This window comes from Coregonus clupeaformis, unplaced genomic scaffold (genome assembly GCF_020615455.1).
Source record: "Coregonus clupeaformis isolate EN_2021a unplaced genomic scaffold, ASM2061545v1 scaf0661, whole genome shotgun sequence".
NCBI classification, from domain to species: Eukaryota; Metazoa; Chordata; class Actinopteri; order Salmoniformes; family Salmonidae; genus Coregonus; species Coregonus clupeaformis.
This window is the reverse complement of record NW_025534116.1, coordinates 217,150-241,441: the sequence shown is the minus strand read 5'-3', so window position 1 is coordinate 241,441 and position 24,292 is coordinate 217,150. Positions and strand designations below refer to the sequence as shown.

At 44.2% G+C, this 24,292-nt stretch overlaps 1 protein-coding gene across 1 annotated transcript; it reads right to left on the bottom strand.

The window, feature by feature from the left end:
• Nucleotides 1–17,312: 17,312 nt before the first annotated feature.
• LOC123485356 (E3 ubiquitin/ISG15 ligase TRIM25-like) lies at nucleotides 17,313–18,449 on the bottom strand (the record flags this gene model as incomplete). Its single annotated transcript, XM_045216272.1, has 2 exons — nucleotides 17,826–18,449; nucleotides 17,313–17,405 (listed from the first exon to the last, which is right to left on the bottom strand). Coding segments are annotated over exons 1-2 (675 nt in total), but the record flags the coding sequence as incomplete, so codon positions are not given.
• Nucleotides 18,450–24,292: the final 5,843 nt, after the last annotated feature.

The following is a 24,292-nucleotide window of genomic DNA, read 5'->3' as shown; positions in this document are numbered from 1 at the left end:
TTTAAAAGAACAAACATTCAAAGTAAAGAGACCAGGCACCTACCCTTCTGATGCTCCCAGTATCTCATGTATATTTTGTGCTGGTGCGCATTTATTGGTCGACTGCCAACAGGTGAAGGCACAGCCACATGAATTCAAGGTTGAGTTTCTGAGATCAAAAGGCCTTTGTTTTGGCTGTTTGATGAGAGGACACTTAAGCAGAGAATGTAAAAGAAGGATGACCTGTCAGAGCTGTCAAAGAAAGCACCCCACTATCCTGCACATTGAAGGAAGAGAGAGATTTAGATCTCAAAAGGCAGATATGAGTGGTGTAGCAGTAAAGCGGGAGGAGACTGTCAGCAGTGCTCTTGTTTCACTGGAAGCTGGTGAAGATACCGGGGCGGTACAGATTGTGCACTTGCAATTGTGCCAGTTCAAGTAAAGGTGGCAAATGGAAGCAAGTCTGTGTTAACCTATGCGTTTCTCGATTCTGGTAGCTCAGCAACATTTTGTACGGAGAGACTCATGAGGCAGTTGCAAGCTAAAGGCAGTGCGACTGAAATTCTGCCTACGCACAATGGGGCAGGAGAGTCCTACCAAGAGCTTTGAGATATCTGGATTAGAGATTGGCAATGTGGAAGGCGACACATTTCTTGCATTACCAAAGGTCTACACCCAACATAAGATCCCAGTGACAAGAGAGAACATTCCCACTCAGAAAGAGCTCAAAAGGTGGCCATACCTGAAAGAGGTTCAGTTGAAGGAGATTGATGCTGACGTCGAACTTCTGATTGGCGTAAATGCTCCAAAGGCAATGGAACCCTGGCAAATCATAAATAGCTAAGGCAACGGACCGTATGCAGTGAAAACCCTCTTTGGATGGGTGATGAATGGTCCTCTCAACAGTTGTACCATGGCAGAAGAATCCGGGCGTCCTACGGTGATGCCAATCGTATCTCAATGGCCGACCTGGGGGTTCTTCTTGTAAATCAGTACAACCATGACTTCCCTGAGAGAGAGTATGAAGAGAAAAGTGAGATGTCAGCTGAGGATCGGAGGTTTATGGAGATAGTATCAAGCTCCATAACCCTCAAAGACCATCACTACTACTTACCGTTGCCCTTTCGCAACAAAGATGTAGTCCTGCCAAACAACCGTGACATGGCAAAGCAGCGGGCTCTAAATATTATCAGGAAGTTCAAGAAGGACAAAGGTTACGCTGCAGAGTACAAAGGCTTCATGGAAGAGATGATAACAAAAGGTTACGCCGAGAAGGTACCACAAGAACAGCTCCTCAGAGAGAAAGGCAAGGTATGGTACATACCACACCATGTCGTTCACCATAAGCGCAAAGGAACGATACGAGTGGTGTTTGACTGTTCATCATCCTATAAAGGTACATCTCTTAACAGTGAACTCCTTCAAGGCCCTGACCTGGCAAACACGCTTATAGGAGTCTTACTAAGATTTCGGCAAGAGCACATTGCCATGATGGCAGACATCGAAGGAATGTTCCATCAAGTACGTGTCCATGAAGATGACTTAGACTTCCCTGCGATTCCTATGGTGGCCGGATGGTGATACTAACAAAAGATTGGAGGAGTACAGAATGACAGTACATCTTTTTCGGTGCTATATCCTCTCCAAGTTGTGCAAACTTTTGCACTGCGAAAGACTGCAGAAGACAACTGTGAGGGGTACGATGAAGAGGTGATTCAAACAGTCAAGTCCAACTTCTATGTTGATGACTGCCTCAAGTCAGTGGCCACAGAAGAACAAGCCATAGCTCTCACAAGAAACCTCAGGGATGTGTGCTCTCAAGGTGGGTTCAAATTGACCAAGTGGGTCAGCAACAGCCGCACTGTACTAGCTTCTATCCCTGATGAACACAAAGCCAAGCAGATAAAAGAACTGGACCTGGACAGAGAAAAGCTGCCTGTTGAAAGAGCACTTGGAATCCGATGGAACATTGAAAGGGATGTGTTTACCTTCCAGGTCACTGTCAAGAACAGACCCCTTACAAGAAGAGGTATTCTCTCAACTGTCAGCTCTATTTATGATCCATTAGGTTTCCTCGCCCCATTCGTATTAAAGGCAAAGCAAATTCTTCAAGTGCTCTGCAAGCTAAAGTGTGGATGGGACGAAGTCATCCCTGAAGAACACTCTATTTCATGGAAGAGATGGCTCTCAGAGCTGGACCAGCTCTCCAGATTCCAGATCAACAGGTGTATGATGCCGGAGAACTTTGGTCAAATCAAGACCGCACAGCTGCATCACTTCGGTGATGCAAGTGAACAAGGTTATGGCACGGCAAGCTACCTTAGGTTCACAAACGTTATGGAAAAGGTCCACATCGCATTCATACTGGGGAAATCAAGGGTGACTCCACTCAAGCAGATGACGATCCCCAGACTGGAACTTGCTGCAGCAACATTGGCAGTGCGAGTGGACAGGATGTTAAGGTTGGAGCTCCAGATTGAACTTGAGGAGTCAACTTTCTGGACAGACAGCCAGTCGGTGCTAAAATACATCCGCAAGCGATACCAAGAGATTCCATACTTTTGTGGCGAATAGGGTTGCTATGATCCGTGACCTATCGAAAGCAAAACAGTGGAGGTATTTGAACTCCAAACACAACCCAGCCGATGATGCCTCAAGAGGATTACATGTTGAAACTTTCCTGAACTCAAAGAGATGGCGCAAAGGACCAGAATTCCTGGAGAAAACAGAAACACAATGGCCGAAAGTCCCCGAGGAGCTTGGCTCCATCCCTCCAGATGTTCCAGAGGTGAGAAAAGACGTCATCGTAAACAGTACATGTGTGGAAGAAAAGAGTCCGACCAGCAAACTGATTGAGTACTATTCAACATGGAACAGCTTGAAGAAAGCAGTTGCCTGGATGCTGAAACTGAAGAGACTTCTACTACAGTTAAGCCAGAAAAGGAAAGTTCTCACCCAAACTGATCCAGGATCAGATCAGAGTCTGACAAACTCACTGAAGGAACAAATTGACAAGTTCAAACTGACGTTTGGAAAAGAAAGTCTGTCTGTAGATGACCTAGATGAAGCAGAAAAGGTCATCATTCGATTTGAGCAACGACAGCACTTTAAACAAGAAATTGCACTAGTTGTAAAAGGGAAAACAATGTGCCAAGAGAAGCGGCTCAATCTGTAAGCTTGATCCAATAGTTGACAATGGCATTCTGAGAGTAGGAGGAAGGTTAAGCAAAGCTGCTATGCCTACGGAACTAAAGAATCCTATGATCCTGCCCAAAGACTCCTACATCTCCAGACTGATCTTACTCCACATCCATGAGCAGGTTGGCCACTCTGGGAGAGGTCACATGCTTTCTAGACTTCGCCAGCGATATTGGATACCCTGTGCCAACTCCTTAGCAAGGAAGATCCTTAAGAGCTGTGTCTTCTGCAGGCGGATGCAAGCTAGAGCTGGGGAACAGAAGATGGCTGACCTTCCACAAGATCGGGTAGCACCCGATTTTCCGCCTTTCACCCACGTGGGCATAGATTACTTTGGCCCCATAGAGGTGAAGCGAGGCCGCGTTCATGTGAAGCGGTATGGTGTGATCTTTACTTGCCTTGTGAGTCGAGCTGTCCATCTAGAAGTTGCTAGTTATCTGGATACTGATTCCTGCATCAATGCCCTGCGCAGGTTCATCTGTCGAAGGGGCCCAGTAACAAGTATCAGAACAGACAATGGCACCAACTTTGTTGGAACACACAGAGAGCTAGGAGAAGCTCTGAAAGAGCTGGATCACAACAAGATTCAAAATAAATTACTGAAGGAAGGAGTGACATGGTCATTCAACCCTCCCTCTGGAGCCCACCATGGGGGGTATGGGAGAGGTTGATCCGACTGGTGAAAAAGATCCTCTATTCAGTCCTTAAAGAGCAAGTACTGGATGATGAGGCTTTGCAGACAGCCTTGTGTGAAGTTGAGGCGATTATGAACGACAGACCAATCACTACTGTAACAAATGACCCTAACGATCTAGAACCCCTGACTCCGAACCATCTGCTTCATCTGAAAGCAAAGCCAGTCCTGCCACCAGGACTATTCCAGAGAAGTGACCTATACTCACGAAGGAGATGGAAGCAAGTACAATATATCACTGACCTCTTCTGGAAGAGATGGATCAGGGAGTATCTTCCACTTATGCAGGAGCGGAACAAGTGGAACAAAACTAAGAGAAACTTCAGTCCTGGTGACCTTGTGGTCATCGTCGATGACACCGCCCCAAGGAACTCTTGGCTAATGGGGCGTGTGGTGAAGGCTTTGCCAGGGGCCAAAGGTCTTGTCCGGAGCGTCATGGTTAAGACTAAGACCAATATCCTACAGAGACCTATCAATAAACTCTGTCTGCTCCTTGAGGCGACAAGTGAGACACACACACACACACACAGTGCTCCATCTTTGAATCACGTGCACCTCTGATTCGTTGATGTCGTACTCTTACATTCTTTGATGTCATACATTTTGTGGACGTCAAACTCTTGACATTTTTTGGAAGTTGAACACCTTTACACTTCAACTCAGACTGAGATCTATGGACTATTTTCCTATATGGCACCTTGTATATTTGTATATAGCTATGAACTGTAATGGTGCTCTGGTATAGAATGTTTTTGTATTGGCTCTACGTTTGAATATTAAGTAATTGTTGTGCATTCAGTGCAGTCAACAATTAGGGGCGGTATGTTAGAGCCGATTTGGGCATATTTTGTATAAAAGACTGAACATACTGAGCTCCATGTACATTTGTGTAAATATATTAAATATTAATGTATATGATGAAATATTAGGTACGTACCTTTATGATTTATATTCCGGATTGAGATATATTCATTTGTTATTAATGTAACTCAGTTCTTGGCCCCCCCTCTTGCCCATTCATTGTACTGTGTTAATTGTGTTAGTATAAAGGCAGGAAGTTGGGCCTTCGGGGGGAGGAGTCCTTGCTAGATGCGGGAGCGGTATAGTTTTTTGACCATATAGACATACAGAAATACAGACAGACAGGTCATATTATATTATGTATTTGCATTTCAAGTAATCTCTGCTTTAAGTTGATTGGAGAATACCTTTTTGTTAGATAAGAAGAATAAACATTTTCTGTTGCACTATATCCCTGGATCTCATTGAATGTTTGGCCGTTTGGAAACGTTGAGTGTGGACTGTATGCGTCCGAAACAACCCCGCTTCAGGCTAGGGCAGTGGCTATGGTAAAGAGGAAAGGAAGCCACTACACCACCACAACCGCCACACAATCACATTATCCAGTACCCAACACCACAGTACAATACACCATCCAGCACCACATTCCAACCGTCCATCCAACCCCTCCTCTCCAGCCGTACAGACAGCCCCCCTGAGCCCCCATACCTCCTGAAACATCTCCACACTGTTGATAATTTTGTACAACTCAAACTCAACCCTAAGGCGTTAACAGTAATGGCATTACCCTGGCAACACAGAAAAAACATGATGAACAGTCTGTCATTGCAGAAAACGGACACCCCTCCCCAACTCCCAGGTCAACCCGAGCCAACCAGCTATTGGTGTCCAGGGCTCCATGTAATACCCTCCACTGGAGGACCCCTGACCTTTCCAGCACTGGGAGCTTATAGAGCACCCTCCACCTATACCCTGCCATGCTCTCAGGCCCCACAACCCCCTGCCACTGATGCCCCTTCACTCCCGCTAAGCTCCTGATGTGTCTAACCTTGACACTGAGGGAGTCAGAACGCTGCCACCCTGACAATAAAATGTTTACTAACTTGCGCTGCAGGTCCACAAGCAGAACGCCTGGAAGCTGCGGAGGTGCACTACTTTGCGTGCACTAATTTAAAATCACTAACTTGCGCTGCAGGTCCACAAGCAGACCACCGGGGGCGTTGAGAATGGCCAATTTAAGCCATAGAGAGGATGCCACCAAGTTGTTGATGATCAGCACCGTCCCTCTGTATGCCACTTGGGAGATGAGCCACCTCCACTTCGTCAGCCTCGACACCACCGCTTGTGACACTCCTTCCCAGTTCTTCCTAACCCACCCCTCCGAGCCCAGATACACCCCAAGCATCTTGAGCCACTCACAGCCCCAATGCAACCCCCCTGGAAGCTGCGGAGGTGCCCTGTCCCTCCATGCCCCACATAACAGAGCCTCACTCTTGCCCCAGTTTACCTAAGCAGAAGACGCCCCCTCGTACACCCTCAAACTATTCTCCAGGGCCTGTAGGTTCTGCTCATCCCTAACCAACACAGACGTCATCAGCGTATGCTGACACTGCTATGCCTGTCCCCAACCTTATGCCTGGCTCCCACACTCCCTGTAGCCTCCTGCGTAGCAGGCCCAGAAAGGGCTCAATAACAAGAGTGTATAGCTGCCCTGACAGAGGGCATCCCTGGTGAATGCCCCTCCCTACCCAGACTGGCCTACTGAGCCCTCCTCCCCACCTTGACCATACATGAAGCCCCAGCATACAACATTTGAACACAGGCCACAAAATTCTCCCCACAACCAAAACAACACATTAAACAGATATTCATGTTCCACCCTATCAAAGGCTTTCTCCTGATTATGAACAGATTGTCTGTGTTTGAGCGTCCTGGTACACAGTACGTTTGGTCCTTGTGTACAATAGAGTCCAGGTGGGACTTCAGTCTGTTAACGAGGACCTTGGTAAAGACCTTATAGTCCAAACAGAGCAATGCCACAGGCCTCCAGTTCTTTATGTCGCTCAAATCCCCTTTTTTGGGCAGGAGAGTCAAAGCCTCCCGTCTACAGCTTAGCGACAGCTCCCCCACCCCGACGCACTCACGCAACACACAAAACAAGTCCCGTCCAATAATTCCCCAGAATTGTTTAGAAAAATCCACGTCTGAGAGACAGCAGCTGAGAGTTTGTGAAAGGCCAGGGAAATGTCCATTTGATTACTCTGTGACAGAGAGAGTTTGGAAAGGTCTGTGAGCAGAACCTGAGAACACCCAGGATCACAGAGTTCTGCCCTCTATAAATCAGAGTACAACTCCACAGCCTGCTGCCTCATCTCCCCACAACAGAAGTTACCCACCCATCAGGCTCCCTCATCTCCCCACAACAGAAGTTACCCACCCATCAGGCTCCCTCATCTCCCCACAACAGAAGTTACCCACCCATCAGGCTCCCTCATCTCCCCCCACAACAGAAGTTACCCACCCATCAGGCTCCCTCATCTCCTCACAACAGAAGTTACCCGCCCATCAGGCTCCCTCATCTCCCCCACAACAGAAGTTACCCACCCATCAGGCTCCCTCATCTCCCCCACAACAGAAGTTACCCACCCATCAGGCTCCCTCATCTCCCCACAACAGAAGTTACCCACCCATCAGGCTCCCTCATCTCCCCCCACAACAGAAGTTACCCACCCATCAGGCTCCCTCATCTCCCCCACAACAGAAGTTACCCACCCATCAGGCTCCCTCATCTCCCCCCACAACAGAAGTTACCCACCCATCAGGCTCCCTCATCTCCCCCACAACAGAAGTTACCCACCCATCAGGCTCCCTCATCTCCCCCACAACATAAGTTACCCACCCATCAGGCTCCCTCATCTCCCCACAACAGAAGTTACCCACCCATCAGGCTCCCTCATCTCCCCACAACAGAAGTTACCCGCCCATCAGACCAACGTAAACAATGGATTTTCTTGGTTTCCCCACTCTGTTTTTCCAACCCAAAAGAGCTAGGAGCATCCATCTCCCTCAACATGGAAAAACTAGCTCTTACAAGTGATCCTTTTGCTTTCATCTGAAAAGAAAGCCCCTAGGTCCCTGTGTAGTTCAGATAGATTATCTTGTAGCCCCACCCTACCTTGCCCCACCAGCTCAGCCTCCACCTCACTTATGAACCGCTCAAGCTCCCCCAGTACTCTCCTGGCCTCTGAAGAGGAAAAATATGTCTACTGCTGACTGAAAACCTGATTCTGTGCTTTCCCTACGTCCCACCACTGACTGAGAGACTCAAACTCCCCCTTCTGCTGTCCCCACCTCTCCCAAAAGCCTTGGAAGTTTGAGCAAAAAGTGACATCTTGTAAGAGCTTTACATTGAATTTCCAATAGGACACCTGCCTGGGCCCTGGTGAAACAGAGACCTGAGCCCTGTACTAGGTGCAGACACATTTATGAAAGCAAAGACAAGGTCATTGATTTTGGCTCTAACCACCAACAACCTACCCTTACACACCTCTTTTGCTACCCCTGCACTAAGATTTGTGCATTGGCTCAGCACCTGCGCCCCCTTCCACCAGACCACCAATACACTTCATTAATCACATCACTGTGTGTCTCTTGCAAAAAAATCACGTTTAAATGTTTTTGTTTGACATATTCCCCTAGTCTCTGCCGCCGTTCATGTTAAGGAAGTCTAACCGTGAAATCTCCATAAGAGGTGGGAGGGAAATCACCACAATCAGAAACCAGTAGAGAAGCCCATAAAGCCGCCATGCCAGAAAAAAACATCCATTTAAGCAGATTCTGAAGACATGCCCTTAAGAACCCATGACCCATTTTCTCAGCCTATACCGCTTCCTGGGTGAGAGGACACTAAACCCCTCATTCTTCATCACGTGTTGTACTGACCTTACAAACCTTCCAGGATCAATAAAATAAGACTCCAGCAGAACCTTCTTTTTCCCCTTTAGTCTCCATCAGGAACCTAGAAAGTTCTCTCACCGTATATACTGGACCCTCAGCCTGACTGGCTGTCAGTTCTGGATCCAATGAGCCGTCTGAAAACGAGACCATCTTGTCCTCCGCTCCCGCAGACTCACCTCCACCCTCTTCCTCCTCCTCCATTGGCACGGTACCGTCCTCCTCCTCCCCAGTCTCTGCCCCCCTGCACTTCCCCCCTGATCAGTGCCTCTTCCCCAATGACAGGCAATATTTCCTGGGATGAGCCCACCAAGCCTTTGCCCACCGGAGTCTCTGTTACTACAGAAACCTGCCTCAGCTCATGTAGCCCAGCTGCAACCCTCCCCACCACCGCTTTCTCCACGGCCTGCGCACCACCACTTGGCCATGCACTACTCTCCTCCTTCCTGGTACCACCACCACTTGACCCTGCTCTACTCTCCTCCTTCCTGGTACCACCACCACTTGACCCTGCTCTACTCTCCTCCCTCCTGGTACCCCCTCCATATATTCTGCAACTCTAAGTAATTACTACTTTAGTCAGGATATACACTTAGTAAGGATATACACTTTATTACTACTGCAGTTGCTAAATAATTCCAATAGATGGCAGCATAAGACCACGAATGACATTTCAGAAGATTAGTTTAGTTCTCTCCCTGGATACACCACCACTCCCCCTCACAGGAAAACTCCTGCCTGAGCTTTTTACTGTCCCTTTCCACACTGCTAACGCAAGAGGAAGGACTGAAAACACATTACTGTGAAGTAATATAATGATGATTCATGTTTATTATTACCTGTTTTTATGGTCATGTTTTTAAATTATACCTCATTACTATAACGATTATCAATAAGCCTGAACATTAATTCAGTCACCTCTGCTTGACAAAAACATATTTTTCTAGTACATTCATTGTCAAATTCATCAACCAGCATCGAGCCACTCTGCCTTCTCGAACAAGTAGCCAAATCAACAAGCCCCGACAAAAGCTTGAGCCATCAGCGACAGCGAGCACTCTGTACTATAACGATTATCAATAAGCCTTCTAGCACAAGCGAGGGGTATGTTGAGTTAGATTTGCTAACCACGAGGGTTGCATGACGTAATTGATTGGCGGGCTGGAAGATGCAGTGTTTTGTCTTTTCTATTCCGAGACTGTTTACTCCCAATATCAGATATTAAGAACGTTTTTATATAATGCATGTTTCCTAGGGTTGAGGTTAGCGCATCTGAATAGTTATTATTTGGCCGGGGTTCAATACCTGCTAGAGTTAATATTTTGTTGCTCTCCCAAAAGCAACACAGGCCTAATACGAGATATATAGCTAACTGTGAAGTAATGAGTGACAATTTTAGAAAATCATAGGACATAGTCTTTGGTTGCATGCTATTTTATGCTTGTAGCCTATAACTGATGCTTTGTGGTCTTATGCAGCCATCTATTGGAAATATTTAGCAATTAAAAGTTATTAATTCACGTAAAGACATTGGTGAGGCAGCTGAGAAATAAAGTGTATTTTTCTTATTAATTCTGGAGATCAGTCTCAAACCTGCCCCACCTATGACATGCCAATTGCTGGACTTTCACATAGAGGTTACTAGGTCACACCCATTTCAAACCACATTTAAAAAATAAAACAAATGTGTTGTTTATCAAGTGTTCTGCCTTGCAATAATACATATAATAAAATGACTAATAAAGATTACATAGGTTTTATTTAAAAAATAACAATAAATGGTATTTAGTACTATAATGGTATTTACTAACATAAAAGTATTACTAAAATAGTTTCTAAACGTGTTCTAGGCTACCCTACCCTAGAATTAGGGTTAGGGGTTAGAGTTAAGGCTAAAATAGGTTATAAGTAGGGTTAGAGTTTCTGTATAACACTTTGTGACATCTGCTGATGTAAAAAGGACTTTATAAACACATTTGATTGATTGATTGTTAGGTTTAGGGTATTTAAAGCAACAAAAAAAATGAATAGGTTTATAGCTCTCTTGCTCCTCCCTGTGGCCTTCTGTGGGTACTACATACCTCATTCACGACACTTGCTAGGCTCATTATCTGAGGTAGCAACTGTGTCAGATCTATAAATCAATGAGCTACACCTATCCATTTAGTTTACAACTCAGTGAACCTGCGCAGCATTCGCTCAATTCAATGCCTACGAACTTACAGATTTCGACACATATCAAATTACCCAGCAGTAATATAGAAACAATAAATGTTTAAAACAATTAAAAAAGTTATTTCTTAATTGAAAATTTTTATTCTGGCTGTTTAAAATCAGCCACATCTTGAAAAAGAGGACGGACATGCGTTTTGTTTAGATTATACACCTTTTTCTGAAAGAAAATATGATTAACCGTGACCAGAAAATGTTAATTGTTTGATTGCCTCTGCGCCAACCATACGTAGCACTGTGGGTCACCACAAGGTGTACCCAGGTGAACAGTGAGTTTGCTCACCTAGTAGTCATAACCTTGTTAATAAAAAGTTACCTGAGGTAAAGCTACAATGTTAATACGGGCTGGTCTCATTACCAACAATAGTGAAGCTGGCATTGTGACGCAGAACAATGGGCTCGGAATAGAACTTTCATTAGGCGAGTTGGTGCCACAGAGCTCAATACAACTAATAGGAGCTGGCAGGGTGATACATGCCCTATTATTTCTAAACTACGGCAAGCATCTGGGACATATGGTAATACTATGAAACTGGGCTCCATGGCGGATGTAATTAAGTAGTTTATCAGAAAAATGCGTTAAAAATGTATTGTGTCCAGCCTATTCCTAGCCCCCGCTGCCGGCTGGTCGTGCTTGTCTGCACTAGCATTATGCCCTACATCCCCACACTAGAAACACCCAAAACTATATGTGCTAGCAAACCCTGCGTTCCACCCCTCCCCTGCGTAACCTTGAAGTTTGTTAAGAAACAAACACTTGTCTACGAAAAGAGACATGTTTAACAGCTTCCGCTTGGCACCCAGCCGAGAGCACACGAAAACCACTTTCAAATTTACCAAAACGAACCAACTACTTCCGGTCTGTGCGTAAGCAATAAACAGAGGCAGATTAGCCACCACAACTCTTGTCGAAAGAGGCGAAATCTGCTCCAACACACCCCTCACAAAAATCCCACTCGCAACAAGACAAACCTTTTTCATTAACACAACCACCGCCTTGTTCATTCTGGATGCAGAGTGCAGATGTTCCGCTCCAACCTGTTCGCCGACCATGAGCAAAACTTCCTCCACACCTTTCTCCGGAACGCACCCGAAGCGACAGCGTTTCTTCTCCACTCGGTTGAGGCCATCACGCCGCCCTAACAAACTACCCCTACTTCCCCCTCAACTCTAAACGATAAACAGTGGAAACCAATAAACAAACCCTCCACCATCAGAAAATAAATTAAGAAAATACGTAAGAACCAAAAGAAAAATGAATAGTAGCCAACCTCACGAACCACAAAACTCTCACACAACCAACTACTTCTTCTATGATATAATGGCGGTCCACAAACCAATGTTAAAGGTGCATGCCGCCACCTACTGTGCTGGAGTGTGTGGTCGATCACGGTTTCCAACATTTCTAAATCCTCCTACCTAACTCAGTACTTCTGAAAAAAGAAAGAAGAGCCCTACTAACTTCTAATAGACCCTCCCCCATCCCCAAAATCCCTTACAAACCCCCCCAACCTCAATGACCCTACACTTCAATCTTTCCCTCTCTTCAACATACTTACAACAATGTAACAACACATGCTCCACCGTTTCATCGACGTACCCTCCACACACAAATAATTTCCATGCTTGCCAACCAGATGTAATGACGAGTTCAATGTACAGTGTCCTAAGCGCAATCAAGTAAACACCACATCTTCCTTCCTAATCTGACTTTTGAATCTTGGTCCATCGACCTTTCTGTAAAACTGTAAACTATTCATATAAATGCCGGCCCTTGTGCTCAGAGTACCATCTCTTCTGCCACACATCTATCAAAATGGCTCTGATCTTACATTTGGCCTCACCTCTACCCAGTGGAACATTAATATCAATTATATCTCGTTTCAAAGCTCTTTTAGCTAACTGGTCTACAATTTCATGCCCTTCCACACCCGTATGTGCTGGGACCCAGCAGAATCTCACAACTACACCCATTCTCTCAATTCTCCATAATAACATTAATACCTCCAATAGTAGGTCACTCCTATTAGATTTACCAGATGAAAAACTATTCAATACAGACAGAGAATCTGACCATACTATAATTCTAACAGGTTGTACGTCCTCCACCCACTGGAGGGCAACTATTATCGCCAACAGTTCAACTGAGTATACTGACAGTTCATCTGTTAGTCTTCTACATATCTGCACATCAAATTCAGGAACGTAAACGCCTGCTCCTGTGAGCCCACTATCTGGGTCCTTGGATCCATCTGTGAAAAGCAGTAAAAAAGCATAAATACTTCTACCAATGTAATTGTCAACCAGTTTCACTATATCACTGACTTCTGACCAATCTTTCCTTTTCTCTACCAAGGTTAGATCAACAACGGGTCTGGGAGTAACCATGGAGGAACATCCCCTATCACCACAGAAGGGCCAACCTCCAACTCCCTCAAACCACTCTCATCAGCAAGCTTTCCAACTGTCCAACCAAAACCACTGCCTTGTCTACTAGTATATTCCCAACAGTCATCTAGAACAGTAGCAGTGGGATGCTCAACCTCACAGCCTTTCAACCCAATAAGATAATGACCATTTTTTACGCCGTACATACAAAGGCATCTCACCTGCCTCCACCAGTAAGACACATACAGACGTTGATTTAAATGCACCAATAGATGTCCTTAAAGCTTTATACTGGATTCTGTCTTTGCCGCTGTTCCATAAACTATACACCCGAAATCAATTGTCGTCCTGATCAGAGCTCTATAAATATCCATCAACGATTGTCTGTCAGCACCCCATTCATAACCAGAGACCCACACAACCAACTACCGCAAAAGTGATGGAATGAGAGAGACAGAGACATCGTTACAACACTGTACATAGCCATAATATAACGGTTCTTCTTCTTTGGAGTTTAACGGCGGTTGGCATCCAATATGTTGCATTACCGCCCCCAACTGGACTATAATATCAATCCATTATACTTTGTGACACAAAATGGGAAAAGGGGAAATTATAATAATACAGAAAAACACCCTTCCAACTAACCCTACACTCATTAAATACCCACTACCCCATTCCACTACTTTGACCCTATCTGCTCCTGCACCATGCCAACGGCCTGGGAGGACGGGACACCACCACTCAACACACCCTGTATCTCTTCTGAAGTCTAATCTTGTATGCCCAAATACTTCTCTGCAGCTGCCACCACAACATCTTTTTTCTTTGATTTACGTTCCATTTCTGCTGTACAGTTGATAACCATTGCTATGAATGCTAAGAAGCTATCTTTACCGAAGCATATATCACTCGTTGGCCTATCCCTCTGTGCTGGCACAGATCTACTACTCACAGGGATCCTCTCAGGATCTCTCACCCTTGACCCATCCTCCTCTACTTTCTTCACTGCCTCAGCATACGACACCTTCTGCACTACTCTGACTCTAGGCACCTCAACCTGCCTCTCTCGCACCGGACACTTCCAATCCCCAGCAACATGGGCATCCCAACAGTTGACACACAACTTTATCCACCGAAACTACACAAACCTCTATCCCATGCCCTCCTGCACACTTCCCACATCTTGGAATCTCCCTCCTACAAACTGCTGCAACATGACCATAAACATTGCACCTGAATCAGCGCAGTGGATTCGCCACAAAAGCTCTAACAGAATAACTGATATATCCTACCATGACTTTATCGGGTAAAGACTCAAAACTCAAAAGAGCTGACAGTGACTCCTATGTTTCACCACGCTCAACACGGGGTCGGCACCAAACGGAGGGCATCACAAACACCAGGAATCTTCATCTTCAATTGCTCCACCTCCACACTTAACATTACCCCAGAAATCACTCCTTTCAATGGTGCCCTGTTCCTAAGAGCAAAGAAAGAAACAGATCTTGACCCAAGTTGCGTGACACGGAGCGCCCACTCCCTCTGGTCAGAAGAAACACAAACAAATATCACAAGTCCACTACAGGTTACCTTCACTGATTCAACTGCACCCAACTCCTTTCCCACCCACCCTGAAACCACAAATGAATCTGCCAATAGGTATGGATCCACTTTCTCCAACAATGTAACTCCTACTGCACCAGATTCTTCTTTATCATGTCCATTGATGCCAGGCTCTGGTTCTGAGCTCTTCACCACACCTTCTACCTCACTTAACTCTCTCTCATTCATTTCCATTTCACCTCCAGAACTCAGTCTGGCGAATGTCTCACTCTGTTTGCACTTGAGTTATAACATTTGAAATGTCTCTATTACTTTGAAACGTCTGTGAGTGTAACGTTTACTGTTAATTTCTGATCATTGATTCCACTTTCGTTTATTATCTATTTAACCTGCTTTGGTAATGTAACATACAGTGAGGGAAAAAAGTATTTGATCCCCTGCTGATTTTGTACATTTGCCCAGTGACAAAGACATGATCAGTCTATAATTTTAATGGTAGGTTTATTTGAACAGTGAGAGACAGAATAACAACAAAAAAATCCAGAAAAATGCATGTAAAAAATGTTATAAATTGATTTGCATTTTAATGAGGGAAATAATTATTTGACCCCTCTGCAAAACATGACTTAGTACTTGGTGGCAAAACCCTTGTTGGCAATCACAGAGGTCAGACGTTTCTTGTAGTTGGCCACCAGGTTTGCACACATCTCAGGAGGGATTTTGTCCCACTCCTCTTTGCAGTTCTTCTCCAAGTCATTAAGGTTTCGAGGCTGACGTTTGGTAACTCAAACCTTCAGCTCCCTCCACAGATTTTCTATGGGATTAAGGTCTGGAGACTGGCTAGGCCACTCCAGGACCTTAATGTGCTTCTTCTTGAGCCACTCCTTTGTTGCCTTGGCCGTGTGTTTTGGGTCATTGTCATGCTGGCATACCCATCCACGACCCATTTTCAATGCCCTGGCTGAGGGAAGGAGGTTCTCACCCAAGATTTGATGGTACATGGCCCCATCCATCGTCCCTTTGATGCGGTGAAGTTGTCCTGTCCCCTTAGCAGAAAAACACCCCCAAAGCATAATGTTTCCACCTCCATGTTTGACAGTGGGGATGGTGTTCTTGGGGTCATAGGCAGCACTCCTCCTCCTCCAAACACGGCGAGTTGAGTTGATGCCAAAGAGCTCGATTTTGGTCTCATCTGACCACAACACTTTCACCCAGTTCTCCTCTGAATCATTCATATGTTCATTGGCAAACTTCAGACGGGCCTGTATATGTGCTTTCTTGAGCAGGGGGGACCTTGCGGGCGCTGCAGGATTTCAGTCCTTCACGGCGTAGTGTGTTACCAATTGTTTTCTTGGTGACTATGGTCCCAGCTGTCTTGAGATCATTGACAAGATCCTCCCGTGTAGTTATGGGCTGATTCCTCACCGTTCTCATGATCATTGCAACTCCACGAGGTGAGATCTTGCATGGAGCCCCAGGCAGAGGGAGATTGACAGTTCTTTTGTGTTTCTTCAATTTGCGAATAATCGCAACAACTGTTGTCACCTTCTCACCAAGCTGCTTGGCGATGGTCTTGTAGCCCATTCCAGCCTTGTGTAGGTCTACAATCTTGTCCCTGACATCCTTGGAGAGCTCTTTGGTCTTGGCCATGGTGGAGAGTTTGGAATCTGATTGATTGATTACTTCTGTGGACAGGTGTCTTTTATACAGGTAACAAGCTGAGATTAGGAGGCACTCCCTTTAAGAGTGTGCTCCTAATCTCAGCTCAGTTCCTGTATAAAAGATATCTGGGAGCCAGAAATCTTTCTGATTGAGAGGGGTCAAATACTTATTTCCCTCATTAAAATGCAAATCAATTTATAACATTTTTGACATGCGTTTTTCTGGATTTTGTTGTTGTTATTCTGTCTCTCACTGTTCAAATAAACCTACCATTAAAATTATAGACTGATCAAATCTTTGTCAGTGGGCAAACGTACAAAATCAGCAGGGGATCAAATACTTTTTTCCCTCACTGTATGTTTCCCATGTCAATAAAGCCCTTTTAATTGAATTGAGAGAGAGTGAGAGAGAGAGCTCCCTGTTAATGTATAGCGGACATGAGTCACTCATGGTTACTCATGGTTATGTGATGAGGTAGCCCCACTTGTAACTTTAAAATCAGTGTCGGCCCAGTAGGGAATCTCCTCTTGGTGGAACTTAATAATATATAACATGCCATTTAGCAGACGCTTTTATCCAAAGCGATTTACAGTCATGTGTGAAAACATTTTTACGTATGGGTGGTCCCGGGGATCGAACCCCCAAGATGTTGGTTTCTCCCGCAGTAGACCCGGGTTCATATCCTGTCAGTTACATTAAGCCGTGTGTTCTCTGAAAGGGGTCCTGTTTCCAAACAGTGGGGCCAGTGGGATTAGATAAAGGCCTGTCTCTCTCCCTCTCTCTGACTGGAGGAGAGAAGTGAAATGGTGTGTCTCCTCTGGTCAACAATACTCACCTTGAGAGACTCCACAGCCTGTTGGAGCTCCTTCAGCTCCTTCTCTCTCTCCTGGAATCTCTGCTGGACCTTCTGCTGACTCATCCCCAGCTGCCTCTGTGGAGAATCACTCTTCAATGAGCTATCAAGCTTTATTTGTCCAGTAGATCAATAGTATAGTAATGGGACATAGGGCACATAGAAGATAGGGATTCAAATGTTGAGGAACTGTCTGTGTGAAATTATTTTATTATGTTGTTATGTGAATGATTATAGTTTTTATGGTAGGCGTACATGTATCAAGGGGTTGAGACTGAACTTTGGACTCATAAAAGGGCATTCAGAATGATAATGTTGATTGACTTTAGAAAATGGTGATACATTGGGAGCAAACCCAATATACTCAAGGTTTGTGTTCATATTTGTTCTGCTGAGGATTGATTTCATTTGAATGATCTCATATTCAAACAGCCTTAGATCCTACTGTAATTATTATTTGTTTATCAGACAGTCACCAACAAGTAGTTCTGGTCTTACCTGTTTTTCAGGCCTCTCTGCTGCAGCTGACACTGTATCATGGCCTTTATGTTCATCCACTGTACACAGATAACAGATACACTGCTGATCGGTACGACAGTAAACCTCCAGCAGTTTGTAATGATGAGAGCAGATCTTCTCCTGTAGTTGTGCGGTGGCTTTGACCAGCTTGTGCTTCTTGAAAGCAGGAGATTCATAGTGAGGTTGGAGGTGAGTCTCACAGTAAGAGGCCAGACACGCCAGACAAGACATGAGGGCTTTCTGCTTTCTGGTCCCAGTGCACACATCACACGCCACATCTCCAGGTCCAGCATAGCACAGAGCAGGAGGGGGTGCAGCCTGGAGTCCTGTCTTCTTCAGTTTCTCCACCACTTCAGCCAGCACGATGTTTCTCTTCAGAACAGGCCTTGGGGTAAAGGTCTGTCTGCACTGGGGACAGCTGTAGACACCTTTCAGACGATCCTGATCCCAGCTTTCTTTAATACAGCCCATACAGTAGCTGTGTCCACAGGCAGTAGTCACCGGATCCTTCAGTGGATCCAGACAGATGGAGCAATGGAACAGGTCCTGATTCTCTGCCATTTTGGTGCTCTCTCCCGTAGGTTAATCAATGGCAGTGTCAAAGATTACTTTGTGTTTCATGGAACTCTACACCAGAGGACAGGAAGTGGCTTCCTACTTGACAGTGTACTCTGTATGTAGAGGGGGTGTGGTTTATTTGATAAGGAAAAGTGACAGAGTGTTGGGTAGCAGGCAGAGATGGTTAGTATTTATGTTACATCTATGTGAAATATGTATTTTAACTACTTCTGAGTATTTTGTCATTTTAATCACACTGGGCTGAACTACACCCCAATGTATTTTTATTTTCAAAATACAAAATACTCTTTTGTACCATTTTTTAAAATAGTGGTTCACATTTTGCATTAATTGAAAGTCGCTCTGGATAAGAGCGTCTGCTAAATGATTAAAATGTAAATGTACATGTAAAAATTAATCATTGCAATCACTTAAAAACTCAATTTAAAGATTTACTTCAGGATTTAGGCAGTGAAGCCCTTTATCTACTTCCCCAGAGTCAGATGAACTCATGGATACCATTTTAATGTCTCTGCATCCTGTATGAAGGAAGTTAGAGGTCGTTTTGGGAGCCAATGTCAACTAGCGTTAGAGCAATGACTGGAAGTCTATTGCATGCTAGCAGGTACTATAGACTTCATAGCGCTAACGCTAGTTAGAAACTTCCTTCAAACTGCACACAGAGACAAATAAATGGTTCCATTCATTCATTGATTTTTAGAACATTTTCAGGTCATTGTTTGTTTTCAGTGGAAAGTCCAAATACATTATTTTTCAGATGTTGGGGGTAAAACTGGCAAAGCTATAATGTTTATTTATGCTCCATAAAGTTGTCCTTGAATATGTTGTTACCCTGACCTCTCCCACAGATTCCATCAGGTTACTACATTCAGACCATGAACTCTAACCTGCACCTGAACAGCTTCCTCCTGCCCATCGGTGCCATGAACGTCATCAGCATCCTACCTCTGCTGCTGCTGGCCCCTCTCATGGAGTGTGTCACCTCCTGCTACCTGTCCATGGAGAAAACACCCTTCTCCCCCGCCAGAGTCATCAGTAAGCACACACACACACACACACACACAGACAGACAGACACACACACTCACACACACAGACACACACACACAGACCATCCACATCAATGAGCCAGTCAATGTTAATGTCTCTCTCCCTCTCTCTCTCTGTTTCTCTCCCTCTCCCCTCCCTCCTCTCCTCTCTCAGTGCTGGGTCATGTGTGTGCGGCCCAGTCTGTCCTGGTAGCAGGCCTGTCTGAGGTCCACAGGAAGGGCTTTCCTCTGACGGAGCAGGCCCTGTCAGGGAAGGTGCTCCAGGTGTCCTCCATGGCCTGCTTCCAGCTGGCTCCCCAGTACATCCTACTGGGGCTGGCTGAGGCCCTCGTCACCCCCGCCTGGGAGTGACAGAGAGCCAGCACGTATTTCTGACACACCTATTGCTGCTACACTGTTCGTACACAGAGAAAAACTGGGTTGGAGATTTACAATGTCAATGGACACCATATGTAGTTGGGATGAAGTTAGAATGTGGAGTGTTGGAACCAACTGCCAACATGGAGGATAGTATTCTGAACTCTGGAAGCTAGGGTTAGGATGACCCCTACTGGTGTATTAGAGACAGACAAGAGACGTTTGAACCAAATGAATGCTTCTTTCTCTTCCCAGTCTTCCTCTCTTCTCTGTTCCAGGCTCTGTGATCTCCTTCCACCTGACACCCAGTCATATCAGAGGCATCTCCCTGCACTTCCTCCCCCTGTGGATATACTGCTACATAGATGACTGGAAATAGCTGATTCATTGTGTCAATCAATTCAATAACAGAGCAATTCCAATGTCATGATTTTGACTTTTATATTGAAAGATCACATTGATTCAGTAATTGATTCAGAATACAGAATTGTTTGGATTCATACATGGACATGGGGGATTTAAATATTCTCATCTGATCATAAATGGATCAACAATGATCCCAGTTTCTGATTTGACTGGTTTGCCAGTACTACAGTTTACATCAAGAGAAAAAGAGACACATTTACAGAGGATTGCAACAGCCAAGAGGTGATCAGGTAGACAGTAAAAGTCTGAAGCATGAGTGTCAGTCTGTATGTGCTATCATGCCATCTGTTTAGCAAGAGCACTAACAGATCTGGGACCAGGCTACAAAGAATGTGCTTTGTCTAAAGATGTATTTTCTTACAATAATGTTAAAAAAGGGGAATTGAACCAGATCATAGCCCTATTGGAAGACTGTTACAGTTTTTTACAATCACTTTGGCACTAATTTCAGAACCTTGACGTCATTTTTCAAAACTCTAGACACAAAACTCAAAACATTATGGTACTACATGTAAATACATCCCTGTAAAAGTACTGCAGTAGTAGAGAGAATACTACAGACACAGTGGAATCATTGAACAAAATCTGAAATATATTGATGAAAAACAATACAGTACTGTAAAACATCAAATGCGGTGTTCCTCAACTTGCTTGCTTGTACTGTAAAAAGCAAAACATAGGAGTGATTACTGTACTTCTACATTTTCATCAACTCTGTCTTGTGGATTTGGCCACAGGTTCTCATCTACATCACAATGGATGTTTTCATTAGCCAAACATCTTGGAAAAAACCCTTCGGCCATGGCGAATCCAGGCCTGACACTGGTCTGCCGTGACGTCATTGCATGCGTCATCCATGGCCTGGAGAAGAGTGACTTGTTCATGAGGGCGCCTATCATAAACCTTCCATCTCCATGTGGAGAGAAATTCCTCAATCGGGTTAAGGAAAGGAGAGTATGGGGGTAAATACAGGGTGGTAAATTGTGCATGGGCCTGAAACCATGCTTGCACCATATGAGCATGGTGGAACCTGACATTATCCCACACAATGACATAGGTCACACCATCAGCTCTACAGACCTGATCGAGCTCATCAAGGAAGGTTACAAGGAGAGCTGCATTATATGATCCAATACAAGGTCTGCGTCCCACCACACCATCTTCTGATATAGCCGCACACATGGTAATGTTGGCCCCACATTGTCCAGGTACTTGGATGGTTGCCCGCTGGCCAATGCAATTCCGACCTCTTCTCCTTGTCTTGGCCTGGTTAAAGCCTGTCTCATCCAAATATATGAATTTGTGATGGTTGTCATCACTCTCTAAAAATACATTTTGGAAAGAGATTTACTGATTACTGTACAATGTAGAATTATTAGGGAATTTTATTACAACAGCCATCTTGAAACTGAACATACCTGAACATACTCAGTACTCATTTGCTTCACTCTGTCTGCATTTCTTTCAAAAGGCACACGGTATAGTTGTTTTAAAGACACCTGGTGCCTTTTCAGCATGCGTGCAATGGTCGGCAAACTTATGGATTCCACATTGTTAAACATGTCTTCATTGTCTAAGATATGCTGGCGATTTTCTGTAAGGCGAATATCATTTCTGGCCCGAACCAAATTGACCACATCCTGCTCTTGTTGGTCAGTCAGAATTTTGCCTCTGCCTCCCCTATTTGGCCTAGTCTCAATTCTACAGGGAACATTACAGTAAGAAGACACTTGGTCACATCACCTACTCTGTGATACACATTGGTATGCAGTCATTTGACAATTGAGAGTAGCATAATGTTTAGTGCATGCTGACGACTTACCGGTTCTCATTGCGGAAAGTTCTGATTATTGAGGCCACGGTTGACCTTCTGAGGTTTGGTTGTATCATTGTAGCCGCCTCAGTCATTGTCATGCCATGATTTATGACATGGTCTACAACTATTGCTCGGATTTCATTGCACTCTTTACTGTTGCTGCCGCTGTCTTGGTCCGTGGCCTTGTCCTCTACCACGTTCCCCCACACCTCTCAAACGAGGCCCACGAACATCTCTCAGAAGGGGTGCTTGTCCCCTGCCATTCCTTTGACCAACACGTCTTCCTCCCACCACTGCTTGACCTCTATTGTGACCTGGATCACCTGCCGGCTCCATGTTACAGTACGTATCGCTATGTTGTTGCAAGTGGATCCCAATCAATTGTTTATATACTCGTTCCACAAAGTGAACTCAATCATCAGTAGCGAGTTGGCAGAATTGGATAAGCAATTACAAGGGCCTGCATCCATACAGTGCAGTACTGTCAATACTGTAAATAGTCTGAAAAGGTGGTACATGGGACCATAGAAACGGTGTCTGATAAAGAATGATGATTAAATATTACATCCATAGATAATGTAGTCTAATTGGTTCATGCTCCACGCTAATTGGTGACAATGAATCTCGTTACTTTGAAACTTTCATGATCTAAACATGGAATATTGTTTGTCTGTTTCCATACAACTATGCATTAAGAGTAATGCAAAAGTTACTTATCATTTTGAGCAGTTGTATCAATTGATAGTTGGATAATTGTAATGAAATGAATAGACACTCATCTGAAATGTAATGTGTGAATTACCTTTTGAAATAGTAGTACTTTGATGTTAAGTTGTGTCATATTGAACAGGTGATTTTTGTTAAATGAACAAATGATCTTAGTTTTATGTGTATTGTATCCAAGCAATTGAAAAATGTGCATTTTGATCATTGGTTGTGAGTTTTGTGTCTAGAGTTATGAAAAATGACGTCAAGGTTCTGACATGTGCCAAAGTGATTGTAAAAAACTGTAATATTCTAATGAGGCAACCACTAACATTACAGTATGATATTATAATATGCTAATGAGGCAACCACTAACATTGCAGTATGATATTCTAATGAGGCAACCACTAACATTACAGTATGATGTTCTAATATTCTAACGAGGCAACCACTAACATTACAGTATGATATTCTAATGAGGCAACCACTAACATTACAGTATGATGTTCTAATATTCTAACAAGGCAACCACTAACATTACAGTATGATATTCTAATGAGGCAACCACTAACATTACAGTATGACGTTCTAATATTTTAACGAGGCAACCACTAACATTACAGTATGATATTCTAATGAGGCAACCACTAACATTACAGTATGATGTTCTAATATTCTAATGAGGCAACCACTAACATTACAGTATGATGTTCTAATATTCTAACGAGGCAACCACTAACATTACAGTATGATGTTCTAATATTCTAATGAGGCAACCACTAACATTACAGTATGATGTTCTAATATTCTAATGCCAGTGAGCAAATCTCCAATCTCCACCCTATTCCCTATGTAGTGCACTACTTTAGATCTGGTCAGAAGTAGCCTAGTGCACTACGTAGGGAACAGGGTGTCATTTGGGCCAGAGTCAGTAACTCCCCTGGGTATGAATTGTCTCTCTATCTTATCTGTCTTCTATATTATGTTCTCCTCTCCTCCTCTCTTCTCTCCTCTATTCACTCTATTCTATCATCCACACCACATGCCAGCTTCAACACAATCCATTTACAAGTTAAAGACACACCTTGGAATAAATAGCAAAGGAAAACTACTACTAGATGTATTTTTTATTTCCCATCACCATGAACCATATTTAATAACTGAACAGTAGCAGACCTAACTTCATCTGTTCCTGACTCTAGATAGTGGATTAAAAAGACCATCAATCTCCAATGATATTAAAGTACAATTCTGAACATTACTGATATACTGAGTGACAAGTCAAGATATCTGCTGTTTTTATTGTTTGGTTAATACCACCACCTGCTGGACAGGTTTAATGTTGCTTGACTGAGCAGTATGGGAGAATAAAAGATGCCAAACTTAGGGTCGGTTTCCCGGACATCTCCATTGAACATGCTTTTTAGTCTAGGACTAGGCTTAATCTGTGTCCGGGAAACCGGCCCATATAGTTCAATTAGCAAGTAAGTAATACTACCTGTTCCATGCAACTGA